The sequence below is a fragment of the Stomoxys calcitrans genome, chromosome 3, assembly GCF_963082655.1.
Source record: "Stomoxys calcitrans chromosome 3, idStoCalc2.1, whole genome shotgun sequence".
Taxonomy (NCBI): Eukaryota; Metazoa; Arthropoda; class Insecta; order Diptera; family Muscidae; genus Stomoxys; species Stomoxys calcitrans.
The window spans coordinates 89,638,792-89,654,705 of NC_081554.1; the positions used below are offsets into that span (position 1 = coordinate 89,638,792).

Below are 15,914 nucleotides of genomic sequence, written 5' to 3' on the forward strand. Positions count from 1 at the left end.
CTAAAACTCTCACCGTTAAGGAGAGTAGCTCCCTTTATTGGAATCGGCTAATCGTTGCACTTGGGGTAGCCTGTTTGTCTAGGCTACACGTCTAGGTTCGGAAACAGCACAACAGTCAGGCAAGTGGTTGCGGTCACCTGAAGGGTATTCCATTTTTAAAAGAACTAATGCAAACAATAGTAATATGGGTCAAATAACCTCTGCTAATGTCGGTCAAGAGAGATTATTGATGGTAGTTGTTGACAAGGAGGAAGAACAGGGCTGCATACCTAGTAGCAGTTGGAGTGGAATAGTCAATTGACTGTCATCTGTTAACCCAGAGAAAAGTTGATAACATATGGTATTGGTAGTAAAGCAACACCGTATGGTAACAAGGCAATATCGCGTGGCATGGATGAAACATTTATTCATTAGTACCGTTTGGTACTAGCCTTATGCCGAGCTGGTATTGGTGTTACCGTTATTGGTTTTAGTACCAAACCGTTATTGAATATTCTACTTCCTAATGAACCAAAATTAAACATCATTGAAAATTATTTTAAGGAGATCATTAAATTTTACAATTTTTATACCCACCACCGAAGGTTGGGGGTATATTCATTTTGTCATTCCGTTTGCAACACATCGAAATATCCATTCCCTACCTTATAAAGTATATATATTCTTGATCAGCTTAGCCATGTCCGTCCGTCTGTCCGTTGAAATCACGCTACAGTCTTTAAAACTAGAGATATTGAGCTGAAACTTTGCACAGATTCTTTTTTTGTCCATAAGTAGGTTAAGTTCGAAGATGGGCTATATCGCACTATATCTTGATGTAGCCCCATATAGACCGATCCGCCGATTTAGGGTCTTAGGCCTATAAAAGCCACACTAATTATCCGATTTTGCTGAAATTTGGGAAAGTGAGTTATCCATGGCCCTTCGACATCCTTCTTCAATTTGGCACAGATCGGTCCAGATTTCGATATAACTGCCATATAGACCGAACTCTCGATTTATGGTTTTGGGCCCATAAAAGCCACATTTATTGTCCGATTTTGCTGAAATTTAAGACATTGAGTTACCCATGGGCCTTCGACATCCTTCTTCAATTTGGCACAGATCGGTCCAGATTTGGATATAGCTGCAATATAGACCGAACTCTCGATTTATGGTTTTGGGCCCATAAAAGCCGCATATATTGTCCGATTTTGCCAAAATTTGGGAATTGAGTTGTGTTACGCCCCTTGACATTCTTCTGCAATATTGCACAGATCGATCCAAATTTGGATATAGCTGCCACATAGACCGATCTCTCGATTTAAGATTTTGGGTCCATAAAAGGCCCATTTATTATCCAATGTCGCCGAAATTTGGGACAGTGAGTTGTGTTAGGCCCCTCGACATCTTCCTGGAATATGGCACAGATAGGTCCAGATTTGGATATAGCTGCCATATAGACCGATCTCTCGATTCAAGGTCTTGGGGCCATAAAAGGTGCATTTATTGTCCGATTTCGCTGAAATTTGGGACATTGAAATGTGTTAGGCCCTTCTACATTATTCTTCAATTTGGCTCAGATCGGTCCAGATTTGGATACAGCTCCCATATAGACCGGCCTCTCGATTTAAGATTTTGGCCCCAAAAAGGGGCATTTATAATCCGATTTCGCTAAAATTTAACACAGTGACTTATATTAGGCTTTTTGGTATCTGTGTCGTATATGGTTTAGATCGGTCTACATTTGCCAATAGACTCACTTAGACATTTCGTCCATTGTGATACCACAGGAACAGAAGAAGTAAGATGCCTTCTAGTTTCCACCGTTGAACCATCCAGATTGTTTTAAAAAGCCCAATAACTTGCAAATGATAACATCCGCTAAATCAGACAGGTTCTCAATGAAATGAGAACCTAAAGTTGAACTCCTTCTGGCTACTAGTGCCGGACACACACAAAGAAGGTGTTCTATATTACTTTCTTCCTTGAGGTCCTCACAGCTTCTGCAAAAGTCGTTGCTGGCAACCTTCAGTCTGCCAAAATGTTTAGACAGTGACCTGTCATGACGGACACAATGACTGAGACGTCTGTTCTAGCCAATGACAGCAAAGCGGTACACTACCTGTAAATGAATTTATCTTGCTAGGATATAGACTTGACGTAGCCTCACAGGAAATAATTTAACGGCGTCAAATCGCACGACCGACGCGGCCAATTGACTGGACCATTTCGTGAAATAACACGTTCTTTAAACTTGGTTTCCAAGTGGTTCCTTGAAACCACATGTCCACCAAGTCCATATCATCCCATTTGGGCCAAAAATATTCTGTTATCATTGAACGATAGCGATTCCCATTCACAGTAACGTGCTGGTCTTAATCATCGCGGAGATGTACGGCCCAATAACGCATCAGGCCCATAAACCGCACTAAATCGTAATTTTTCGGGATGCAATGACTCATGGAGCACGTCTGGATTGCTGACTAACCCATAACGCACATTTTGATTATCGACGAAGCCATTCCACCAGAAAATGAGCGTCATCGCTGAAGATGAGGCGTCACCGATGAAACGATGAGGCCATTGATTTCGATAGTAAATTTTAATAATTTCGACACGTTGTTGGCTCGAAATGGTAAGCGCAAGCCACAGGGCACCACACGATTGGGACTTCTATAAAGCTGAGCTTAGAACATTCAAGAGCGAGCTGAAAAAGGCTCAGAACAAATCCTGGGTGAAATTCTGCAGCTCCGTGGAGGATACATCTGAGGCCTCTAGGCTAAGGAAGATCCTATCTTTGAAACCTATTTCGGTAGGATACAGTCAGAAGTCAGAGAATGTATGGACAATGTATTGTAAGGAAATACTAGAACTATTCATTAATAAAAATTTTCAGGCAAACTCTCCAACGGACAACGTGGTGCCAGAAGGGGTAGTCACTGATATGCATTCGTAGGAGGTAGTTTGAGAAATTTTGTCTGAAATTTCGACTCATTTAAGTTGCCAGGCAGTTATTGGGTTGCCTAAAAAGTATTTTTTCGTATAGTCGGCGTTGACAAATTTTTTCACAGCTTGTGACTCTGTAATTGCATTCTTTCTTCTGCCAGTTATCAGCTGTTACTTTTAGCTTGCTTTAGAAAAAAAGTGTAAAAAAAGTATATTTGATTAAAGTTCATTCTAAGTTTTATTAAAAATGCATTTACTTTCTTTTAAAAAATCCGCAATTACTTTTTGGGCAACCCAATATGATGTATCACCGATTGAATTACAAACTATGTCCGAGAAATTGGCTCCTTGACTTAGGGAGTTATAGTCCGTCGTATATACCTGTGGGATGGATGAGATAGGACGCAAAGGTAATTTTAATTCCAAAAGCAGGAAAGCCTCTCACACGAAGGCGAAAGATTTTCGTCTTTCACTTATGTAAAATCGGTGCCGCGAGTGATAGCATGTGTAGGGCATGCGGGAAAGATGATGAGACGTTGGAGCATTTCCTTTGTCATTGCCCGGCTTTCGCGTCTAACGGATACCTGTACTTAGGTGGAGACACAATACCAGACATGAACCAACTTAGGGGAGTGGTATTGAAAACAATTAAGGATTTTGTAAGTAGCACGGAATTCCTAACTTAAAATTTTCTTTTTAGAGGTAACTTTGTAATTTTTAGAGCGCACAACTAGCCGATTGCTGGCTTAGGTGTATGTCCATAGTGGCAAGGGGCGGATTAATATCTGCACCCTCTTTTCAACCTAACCTAATCTATTTACGTTGTTCCAAGCAGTGTGGAAACCACGTTACCTGAGCCGCTTTTTGATAAAAAGGTCTGTACCACTATTCCTAATAGAACCGATTGGAACATCAATATTCCTGGTAATAGAAGTTACATAGATCTCTATACGAGTTGTTCCAAACTACGCGATCAGGTGGCGTTTGGGGCGCACTATAAAGAGCAAGGATTGGTCGTATCGAAAATATTACCCGACAACTGTGGTGTGTATTAAGCGAAGATCCTTGCAGTTACAGAAGTGGTGGAATGGCTAAGTCATAACCACGATTGACGTAAATATCTTCTCAGGAAGCCAGGCAGCTATTAAATCTCTGGGGAAGATATTTCTGAATTCAAAATCCAAGAGAGATATGCTCGACAGTCGCAGATCTCTCAACGAGATGGCTAAGCAGTTCAAAATTGTTCTGTTCTGGGTACCGGGCCACAGAGATATCCAAGGAAGCTTGCGAGACTATCAACTACCTTACACATTCCAGGCGAAGTGTAATCTGTGGGTATACGTATGGCGACATGTAAGCTAAGTCTTCAGGATCTGGTCCGAAGAACAACGAATGATAAATGGTCACAAATTGGGGGTTGTGAACGATTCAAAATTATGTGCCCCAATTTAGACTTGAAGTAGTCTACCGCTTTGCTGTCACTGGCTTAAACAAGTTTTTGGGCTTTCAAGGCGATCTAAATGGCTCAACGGTAGGTGATCCTGTGATATCACAATGGGCGAAAACGTTTAAGTGAGTCTGATGGCTGCCACTTAACTTCCACGCAAACCTAACCTAAACTAACAAATCAGTGTATAACCAAGTATAGCTCTCAGACCGATCTCCCGAATTAACAGATTGAATCTGTGGTGGTGAGTTCCCAAGATTCGGCCCGGACGAACTAAGCACATTTTTACTTGTTTAAAAAAATTTGCATATGATATGAGTTAACTTATGTACATTTTTAGAACAATTCAAGGTGGTGAGTTAGCAAAGTTCGGTCCGCCGTGCTCTTTATAAGAGAACTAAGGATTTTAAATTGCATCTATTGACAGCCAGCTTCTAATTTAGATTAAGTACAAAAAAAACAGTTTTATTTCAAATGAAGTAAACATAACAATTTCGATTGAATGATTACACATCTAGGGCTGGGCTGAGGTATTTGATTCATTGGAATCCGTTGACCTAGGCACACTCTCCACCACAAATGGCCGTTGAATGCCCTCCTGTGACTCCCGCTTGGGTGTATCAAATTTGAATGTGGAAAACTGAACATTAATTCTGGCACTGCTGCGCAAAGCTGGCATCGAACGTGGTGCAATTGGGGTACCTACGCGACTAGATGCTCTGGCCGAAGATGAGCCATGGCTGCTGAGGTCCCCCTTGGTCTTCATGTGAGTTTCTTTGGGAGCAACTGTCATGGCCTCCCGACATGCCTGCTCATGGAATTGCTTCACCCTTTCGCGCATAACTGTCTCACGCCGTACCTCCCGATCAATTTCATTTCGTCTCTTGAGCTCATAACGTTCCAAAGCCTTTTCATCTCTTTCCTTATTCCTTAGTACAATTTGATCAGAGACTTCCAGACGTTTTTGAAACAGCTCTTCCTTGCTTAGCTTTTGGAAGATTTCTGGCCACATGCCCTTTTCTTTTTTGATGAGAACAATGCGAGCCTCGTTCTTGAGGATGCGACAAAAACTGGCCATCTCATCGATTTCCTGGGTAAGATGGCGCTCGAAGAAAATCGGAGGATTGTTGAATTTAAGATATGTGGGCAAAAGGACAATGTCTGGCTTGCGGGTTATCAAGCGATTCAGTTCAATTATAATTTTTATTTCTTCATCTGTCTGAGTTATTTGCACCATTATTATCACAGGTTGAGGTTATTGAACGCAATGGAGATTTTCTTTATGCCGTTCTCCCAGCTGGGGACTGTTTGAATATTTTTCAGCGATAAGCCGGAACAAATTTAGTTATGTGGCTGCCGTTTCTTGTGTTTCTTTGTTTGCACGGAATGCCGAATGCTACGATAAACGACTTTTGACACCGGAGACTAGCCTTACAATGAACAAGGAGAGAATGACTTTTGTTTGTTGCGCCAATAAGTTGTCAATAGGTTTGAGGACGATTCTATTCTGTTTCCATACCATTCGATGCAATGATTACTGTTCGAATTTATTGTCTATTCGTGTTTATGAATAAAATCCACAGTGTTTTGCCTCGACCGGCTTCCACCTGTCTCTCTTGGCTTCACAACAAACAGTCTCAGTCAGTTTGATGACGGGGTCACCCGCCTTGGTTACCATAACCCACACACTCATTTGTGCCTGGCAACCCAAAACTCACCCATCAATGAGTGACTAGTGACAGGACTAGGCCTCAATAACAATACCCAATGTGTAATGTAACCCTTCTAAATGCTCAAAAGGGAAGAATAAATTACAAGGAAATTTCCGGTCATTAGACAGGAATTAATTCAATATGAAATTAATGTGCTTCAACATGAACGATTTTTATGATTGCTCTCCCTGGTAATCCAGCCACGAAGCATAACCAAATCTATCACAAGCAATTTAATATTCTGTTTGGTAACTATTGGTTCTAATCCAAAATAGGTCTAGACTCTAGAGCTGTTATGTGTTTGATTGAGATTTTATTCTCTGGATATGTTTTATCGTTCAACAAATCTCGGAATACTCATGTCCATTCCTAAATACGAGTATTTTCAAATTAGATTGAATTGAAAAGCGCGGTTAAAACCCAAATTTATAATTACGCAATTTATGGTGAGGGAGAGCTATTCAAGGATCTTCAAAGCATTTAAGTCACCTGGACCTGATGGAATATTTCCGGCGTTACTACAGAAAGAGGCAGACCTTCTGGCGCCTCGTCTGCATATACTCCGAATGCCTGACAGGAGGCAAGGGTGGTGTTTATACACAAGCCCGGCAAGGCAAGTTATGCGACACCAAAGGCCTACAGACCCATAAGCCTTACGTCCTTTCTACTCAAAACCATGGAACGTATTGTGGACACCATGATAAAGAGTAGTACATCTAGCGAACTGCTCAGATACAAACAGCATGCATATGTCAAGGAAAGGTCGGTGGAGACTGATCTGCACGAGGTTGTGCATAAAATAGAAGAATCCTCCGATGCCAAAACGTATACACTGGAGGTATGCATTGACATCGAAGAGGCTTTTAACAATGTGCGGACCGACACACTGACCCAACCCTAGTACCGGGTGGTCCCGGTCCTTAGAGACTGGATAAACCATATGCTAAAGAACAGGTGGATAAATTGTGTGTCCCTTGGCATAAATATAAGGAAGCAAGTGGCACAGGGGGGCCTTTTATCACCACTCTTATGGGTGACCAGCATAAATGACCTATTACGGATGCTGACTGAGGAGGGATTTGAACCCGTCTGCTACGTGGACGATGTTATAATACTTCTAAGTGGTTAGAATCCGAACGAGCTATGCAGAAGGGCCGAAAGGGTCTTCCATATGGCATATGACTGGGCTAGACCCAGAAGTCTCAATGTTAACCCAGAGAAGACTGAAATATGCCTGTTCACGAGGAAGACGAAGGTGGGCCAAATTAACGCTCCACGTTTCCTCAATAAGACGATTTCGATATCTGACAAGGTCAAATACTTAGGTGTGACAGGAAACTGAATTGGAAGTGTCACATTCAGGAGCGTACTGAGAAGGCTCACATATGTTGGGCACTATGTAGACGGGCCGAAGGCTCGAAATGGGGCCTGAATCCGAGGATAGTCCACTGGCTCTACAGGAGCGTGATTAGACCAATACTTACTTACGCCTCAGTAGTTTGGTGGGCTGCTATGGAGAAAAAGAGCAACATAAGAACCATACAACAGGTTCAGAGAACATGTCTTGGCATAGGCGGAGCGATGAGGACCATGTTACTAGGGCACTGGAGACTATTCTAGATATCCGACCCATTGGCATACAGATTAAGTGTGAGGCAGCCACTGAGGCGATGGGAGAATGGATTGAGGATGGGAGCAGCTCATATAATCGAGGCGACGATAGGAAACCTGAAAGGAAGGGAAGAGGTTTCCGATCGGATACCTCAGATGAACCTTGAAGTCGAGTGCGAGGCACTGCTGCCATCGGCATAGTCTTGGATTGACGGAACTCTAGTATTGCCATCTGGAACATCATGTTACACGGATGGATCAAAGCTGGAGGACAGAGTGGGCCTGGGGATTTACATTGAGAACCCAGGGACTGAGATCTGTTTCAGACTGCCTGACCATAATACGGTCTTGCAGGCGGAGATCCGGGCGATCACGGAATGCGTGAAGTGGTGTGGTGCTAACGCGAGGACGTCGAGTGTGAACATCTTTACCGACAGTAAAATTGCAATAAGGGCAATAACAACCAGGGCAATAAGGTCACGAACAGTCTTGCAGTGTAAGAAGGAGATTAACGCCTTCTCTGAGGATGGCAAAATCCGCATCGTTTGGGTGCCGGGCCATAACGGAGTAAGGGGAAATGAAAGGGCAGACGATTTGGCAGTGACGGACAGAGGACTGCCGTCAATAAACTTGGTTTACCCGAAGCCTTTCGGGTCGACGCAGTCCCAGTTAAGGGAGTGGGCGACGAATGCGCATGCAACATTGTGGAAAAGCGAAAAGGTCGGTAGGACGGCGAAAATCCTATGGGGGGATCCAGATCGTGAGAAGACGATGCTATTACTGAAAGGAAGCAAGAAGGAGGTCAGTATAGCTATTGGTATCATAATGGGACACATAGGATTACGAGTTCACTTATGTAAAATCGGTGCCTTAAATGATAGCATGTGTAGGGCATGCGGGGAAGATGATGAGACGTTGGAGCATTTCCTTTGTCATTGCCCGGGTTTCGCGTCTAACAGATATCGGCACTTAGGTGGAGACACTATATCAGACATGAACCAACTGGCTTAGGTGTATGTCCATAGTGGCATGGGGCGGATTAGGGTGCAGATACCCTCTTTTCAATCTAACCTAACCTAGTGTCAGCTGATAAAATATTTGAAGTGTGAACAAATTTGAAAACCAAAAATATGTATGTATGTATTTAGAAAGCTGATAGTTCAATTCTATGATTTCTATGTGTAATTTTTTACAATTTATTGTTGATAAAGAAGAAATTACAAGATTAACGTACACGGGAAATTAGCGCTATGTCGTGAGCCCGAAATCTATGCAGAGATTTCAAACACTCCGCCATGCACTTCAATCTCGAACCCAATGCCTTGAGGGCCGCCATACTGTCTGCATAAATCCTGAGTTTAGAAGACGGTAAATCCCTTCGTAGAATATCTTTTGCGGCTATCGTTATGACACAGAACTCTGGCTGAAAGAGTGTACACTTGTCCGGTAGTCTCGCCGACATACCAAAGTTGTGAGTCCCGTAGTATACCCCGATCCGTTGCCTAGCTCCATCATGGAGCCATCTTTGACGACCGTCTAAAAACCTGTAACTTTTATCTCCGAGTGAAAAAGACCTGCTCTATCATCCTCAATTTTGTAGTAGCCCATCTCAATAGTGACCTTTCCATGATGTCGCTGATTTTTGACACAACTTTGTTCGTTGCGGTAGTAAGACGTCGTACGCATATGCGATCATTCTAACACCATCCCCGTTGAGATCCAGCAATTTATTTTCATTTATCACTATTTTTTCAGAGAATCTGCGAGAAAACACCTTCCTGAGGCGTTCCCTTTATCACCCGTATTCTTACCAAATTATCTCCAAAGTCCGCGTTGATAGTGCTGTCACGTAGCAGATAGTCCGTCCACAGTAAGAAACTCTGGTGTATCCCCGTGCGGCTTAGAGCGGTGGCTCTTAACCCATCTCCTCATTATTAAATGCCCCTCAATATTCAGGAAGAAAGCAATCACTGTGTGGAGGGCAGTCTTTCATCCTGCTAGGTATGCATGTTGTGCCCTTGAAGTTTGCCTGAGGATTTCCAACGTCAGATCCTCCCTCACATTAAAATCTTTTTTTAATAAAATTGTTTTATTTGAAATGTCAAATGCTACGTTTTGTAATAAGCATAATTGCCTCTTTACATTTACGATATATTTATTCTACATTTACGAGAGCATTACCAGGCCTTAGATTTTTAACAACCAGCCAAGGCGTATTTATAAATTGGTCGCATCTGCGAATTGCAACAACAAAGTACCTTTTTTGGGAACTTGATATGTCAAAATTTGTATACAAGGCAAAAAAAGTCGATTCGCCGTGACATTTTAAATTTACGGCAAATTTAGAAAGAAGCTTATAAATATTGGGATGCCAAAAAAGTAATTGCGGATTTTTTAAAAGAAAGTAAATGCATTTTTAATAAAACTTAGAATAAACTTTAATCAAATATATAATTGCCATTTTGTTCGATAACCTTTTGCCATCTTCCTGGCAAATTTAGTATTCCACGCTCATAGAACTTCTGGCCTTTATCTGCAAAAAACTAAACCAAGTGCGATTTTATAGCCTCATCATTGCCGAAAGTTTTACCATTTAAGGAGTTCTGCAAAGATCGAAATAAATGGTAGTCTGATGGTGCAAGGTCAGGGCTATATGGTGGATGCATCAAAAGTTCCCAGCCAAGCTCACTCAGTTTTTGGCGAGTGACCAAAGATGTGTGCGGTCTAGCGTTGTCCTGGTGGAATATGACACCTTTACGATTGACCAATTGATGAATGTCCAATCGGATGTTTACTGTCAAATTGAATGTCCAATTGTTGACAGTAAACATCCGAATTAATCGTTTGGTTCCTTGGAAGCAGCTCAAAATATACCACACCCTTCCAATCCCACCAAACAGACAGCATAACCTTCTTTTGGTGGATATCAGCCTTTGAAGTGGTTTGAGCTGGTTCACCATGCTTGGACCATGATCGTTTTCGACTAACGTTGTTGTAAACAATCCATTTTTCATCTCCAGTTATGATTCGTTTTAAAAACGGATCGAATTCATTGCGTTTAAGGTGCATATCACAAGCGTTGATTCGGTTTGTTAAATGAATTTTTTTCAATACATGTGGTATCCATATTAAAATTGACGCCAAACAAACAAATGTAAACAAAATTTCGCGCACTTTTTTTCTAAAGCAAGCTAAAAGTAACAGCTGATAACTGACAGAAAAAAGAATGCAATTACAGAGTCACAAGCCGTTGAAAAAATTTGTCAACGCCCACTATATTACTACAATTACTTTTTGGGCAACCCAATATTTGGTTGTCAAGTAAGAAAAAACAAATTAAAAAATGTTTAAAATTTCCATTAATTCCAGAGGCTTTACCCACAAAACTACCAAGCTGACAGGTTTAAATAGTTTTCACTAGGTCATTGTTGCGATAAAATAGCTACTAAATGCAGACCAGGGTAGTTCTGGCTCAATTCCGATTGGGCTGGCATTGTTTCCAACTTCATAGGCCTGTGTCTCGATTGTAACCAGGGACTACACATCACCAGCGTCAAACATATGACTCTCTGGTGGATATGAGGATTTCTCCTGAATTGAGTTCATACTATTTTGGTGAGCAGGATAATAAGCCTACCACTAGCAAAGGGCTCAAATAAGAATATTGTGATTCAGTCACCACAAGAACGGTTTTTGTACCCCTTTTTGAGGCTCTTGGATATTTGTGGGATTTTCAGATCATTTGAAAAGGAAGGGGTTACAGTTTGTTGGCTACGAGGATGACGTTGTAATCTTGGTGTGCGTCCGTTCGGAGTGCATAAAGTCTGCTGCCAAGATTGGCCAGATGGGCTTGGCGTAAACCGTCGAAAGATACAGTTGGTGCTATTCACCAATATAAGGTAACTTGGTGTGTTCAGGGGACCACTACTACTTGTGGTGGAGCTGCCGCTCTCAATAGTGATAGGGGTCAAGCCATTGCAATGTCAGAACTTGGACGTCGCGCTTGACGTATGACGGATTTACGTATGATTTGTGGGGATGACGAGGAGTTATAGACGGTTGAGCACCTATTGTAGCACTGCCCCGAAATTGCGGGAGTAGGCGCAGGACTATGGCTAAACAAACACCCTTCTTCCTGTCTAAATTATTTCCGGGTACATAGTCCTTTTGCCATTCTTGACTACAATAGGGGCCTGAAACGGCAGATAGGAGGAAACATCTCCAGCCCGCCTGGCTTCCATTAATATCATGTATGTTGGTTCCTTATCTTCTTCATTCTAATGTCTGGCATTGCTCTGCCGTAAATTTTGTCTGTGTTCTTCAGCGCTTTTTAAATCTTTTTCGGAGGCGACTCAGTGAACCTAGTTGCCTGAGTGAAGCTGATGGCGATTAAGGTTGTTAGACGCGTAGCACTATATAACCTAAGTTTAAGAACCATAACAGCACAAAACACAAAAATAAGTTTTGATAATTTTTGTTTTGAAGTTTATATTTTAATAAGGCGAATTTAAAAATTAACTGACGTATCAAGTTCCATCAGTTGTGCTGATGCCGCCCCATTTTGATTGCATGAAAATTTTTTTAAATAAGTCGGTGTCAAAAAAGCTACCTTTGCCTGTATAATGCTAATTGCTTATATGACAATTTTTATACCCACCACCAAAGGATGGGGGTATATTCATTTTGTCATTCCGTTTGTATCACATCGAAATGTCCATTTACGACCCTATAAAGAATATATATTCTTGATCGTAATAAAATTGAATACGATCTAGCCATGTCCGTCCGCCTGTCTGCTAAAATCGCGCTGAAATTTTTCACACAGATTCTTTTTTTGTCCATATCACGTTCGATAAGGAGCTACATCGGACTATATCTTGATATAGGCCCCTTATATACCAATCCTCCGATTTAAGGTCTTAGGCCCTCAAAGGCCACATTTTATATCCGAATTTACTGAAATTTGGGACAGTGAGTTGTTCAGATCGTTCCAGATTTGGATATAACTGCCGATCTCTCGATTAAAGATTTGGGCCCATAAAAGACACATTTATTGTCCGATGTCACCGAAATTTGGGACAGTGAATAGTGTTAGGCCCCTCAACATCTTCCAGCAATTTGGCCAAGATCGGTCCAGATTTGGATTTAGACCGATCTTTAGACCGATCTCTCGATTAAAGGTCTTGGGCCCATAAAAGGTGCATTAATTATCTAATGTCGCCGAAATTTGGGACAGTGAGTTGTGTTAGCTCCCTCCACATCTTTCTTCAATTTGACCAAGATCGGTTCAGATTTTGATATAACTGCCATATAGACTGATGTCACGATTTAAGGTCTTGGGCCCATAAAAGTCGCATTTATAATCCAATTTCGCTGAAATTTGAAACAGTGACTTATGTTAGGCTTTTCGACATCCGTGTCGTATATGATTCAGATCGGTCTGTATTTGGATATGGCTACCAAAACGATCAATGTTTTGTTCTACAAAATTGAACAATGACTTCAACTTATTAGACATCCCAATATCCTTGTCGAATTCTGTCCAAATCGGACCATATTTCGATATAGCTTCTATGGGGGCATAAATTATGCATATTTCATCGGAAAATGACGGAAGGTGTTTTACATATATAACTAAGATGGTGGGTATCCAAAGTTCGGCCCGGCCGAATTTAAAGCCTTTTTATTTATTTGGCACATATTTCAAAAATAGATTATAAGTGATCTGATCTGCAGATCTATTTTAATTTCATTATTCCGTTTGTAACACATCGAAATATCGGTCTGAGGCCCCACAAAGTAGCCTTATTCGTCCGTCTGTCGAAAGCACGATAACTATCGAAGGAGCAAAGCTAGGTGTTTTTCACAAATACCTTTATTGTATAGGTCGGTTGGGTTTGTAAATGGGTTTTATCGGTCCATATTTTGATAACTGATGAAGCTGCCATATAAACCGATCTCGGATCTTAACTTCTTGAGGCTCTAGAGGGCGCAATTCTTATCAGATTTGGTTAAAATTTTGCCAAAGGTGTTTTTTTTACTTCCAATAACTGTGCCAAGAACTGTCCAAATTGGTCCGATCTCGGATTATAATTTCTTTCTGATTCGATTTAGCTATGGGTGTTTTGTTTTGACATCCAATAACTATAGCTAGAATCAGATTTGGCTAAAATTTTGCCAAAGGTGTTTTTTTTACTTTCTATGGTCCAAATTGGTCCTATCTCGGATTTTGATTTCTTTCTGATTCGATTTAGCTATGTCCGTCTATGTGTCCGTCCGTCTGTCTGTCCATGTTAATTTGTGTACAAAGTACAGTTCGCATTTGGACTAATACTGCAATAGTATCGTCACAGGTTCCCAAGAAAATTGGCACAAAGGAGTCTCTTACGAGTCTCTGGTGAATTTGGTAGAAATCGGATCAGGTACAGATATAGCTCCCATTCATATCTATCGCCCGGTTTTAACTTCTAGAGCCTTTGCAAGCGCATGTATCAACCGATCTTCTCGAAACTATAAACTACGCTGTCTTCTACGACTACCACAAAGCGAGCAAATTTTGGTCGAAATCGGACAAATATATATAGCTCTCGTATATATTCGTCCGATTTGGACTAATATTGCAATAGTATCGTCACAGGTTCCCAAGAAAATTGGCACAAAGGAGTCTCTTACGAGTCTCTAGTGAATTTGGTAGAAATCGGATCAGGTACAGATATAGCTCCCATTCATATATATCGCCCGGTTTTAACTTCTAGAGCCTTTGCAAGCGCATGTATCAACCGATCTTCTCGAAACTATAAACTACGCTGTCTTCTACGACTACCACAAAGCGTGCAAATTTTGGTCGAAATCGGACAAATATATAAAGCTCTCGTATATATTCGTCCGATTTGGACTAATATTGCAATAACGTGGTCATTTGTTAACCGATTTACATTAAATTTGACACAAACGATTCCCTCATGACTCCCGACATTACTGTTGATTTTCATAGAAATCGCCCCTATATATCGGGTGATTTTTTAAGGGCTATTGGAAAGTTAAAAAACGGGCTTATCTGTATAGACATGAGCTTTAACATAGCCCAACAAAAAAATAATCTAAAGGCGTTAGCCAAGATCGTGCGAGCGTGAAATAAAATGTTCACCGAGCTTTCCTCTCAATAAGTCCATTGTTACGGTTCTATGTTGCGGTAGGTCGTTCGGCTTCAGCTCTTGCATCAGCTGTATTTTGAAAGGCTTCACATTTAAATCCTTCCCCAAAATGTTTCACGTTGTTGAGTAAGTAAGTAACAGAGGCTCAATTGGGAAATATGGGGAAATTGATATTATATGTCTTTCGGAGACTTGGCTACACAGTGCTATACCCGATAGCTTGATAAACTTGAAAGGATACACGGTTTTCAGATCGGATCGAGAACGTCGTGGAGGTGGTGTTGCCATCTATGCAAGGAACGCTCTGAAAGCTAAACTGCGGTTGAGATCTAATCCTGAGGATCAGACGGAGTATATTTTCGTTGAACTTTCAAGTAACTCGAGGAAAATTCTGATTGGTTGTTTTTACCGGCCAAACAATACGATAGATTTGGATCAAATACATAACGTCTTAGAGTCCGTGACATTGGGATATAGTGACGTTGTCATAACTGGAGACTTTAATTCCAATATTCTTGTAGACTCGCTTTTAACGGACAATATGTTGACACTGGGTCTCTACCCTACTAATACTACAAACCCTACTCATTTCTCTTCAACTGTTAATACCCTTTTAGATTTATTCTTTGTAAATAATGCCTCCAATATTTTACTTAATGAACAAATATCTGCTCCTTGTTTCTCGAAACACGATTTGATTTATCTAGCTTACAATTTCACCTTGTCGGAGAAAGTGGAGAAGTTTTCGTACCGCGATTTCAGGAACTTGAACTATTCTGCTTTAGATGAGAGGATTCAGGAAGTCGATTGGCATGAAATATATGGACTTATATCTGTTGATGATAAATTGAGCTTTCTTCAAGAAAACATTCTTCGTATCTATGATACAACAGTCCCTATTAAAACGAAAATGAAAAGATCAAACACTAAGCCTTGGTTTAATTCCACTATTAGAAATTTCATTAGAAATAGGGACCTAGCCTACTCTAGGTGGAAACGTTTTAAGACTCCTGAACTTCAGGAAGAATTTCGCACGGCCAGGAATAAGGTTAATAAAGTTAT

At 41.1% G+C, this 15,914-nt stretch overlaps 1 protein-coding gene across 1 annotated transcript; it reads right to left on the minus strand.

Moving 5' to 3' along the window:
• Positions 1-4,813: 4,813 nt before the first annotated feature.
• On the minus strand, positions 4,814-6,011 carry LOC106088702 (dynein axonemal assembly factor 4). The gene has a single exon (XM_013254354.2). The coding sequence runs from the start codon at positions 5,610-5,612 to the stop codon at positions 4,890-4,892; it is 723 nt and encodes a 240-aa protein (XP_013109808.1). The 5' UTR covers positions 5,613-6,011; the 3' UTR covers positions 4,814-4,889.
• Positions 6,012-15,914: the final 9,903 nt, after the last annotated feature.

Coding starts and splice junctions, on each gene's coding strand:
- LOC106088702 (XM_013254354.2), bottom strand. CDS start 5,612: ATGGTGCAAATAACTCAGACAGATGAAGAAATAAAAATTATAATTGAA.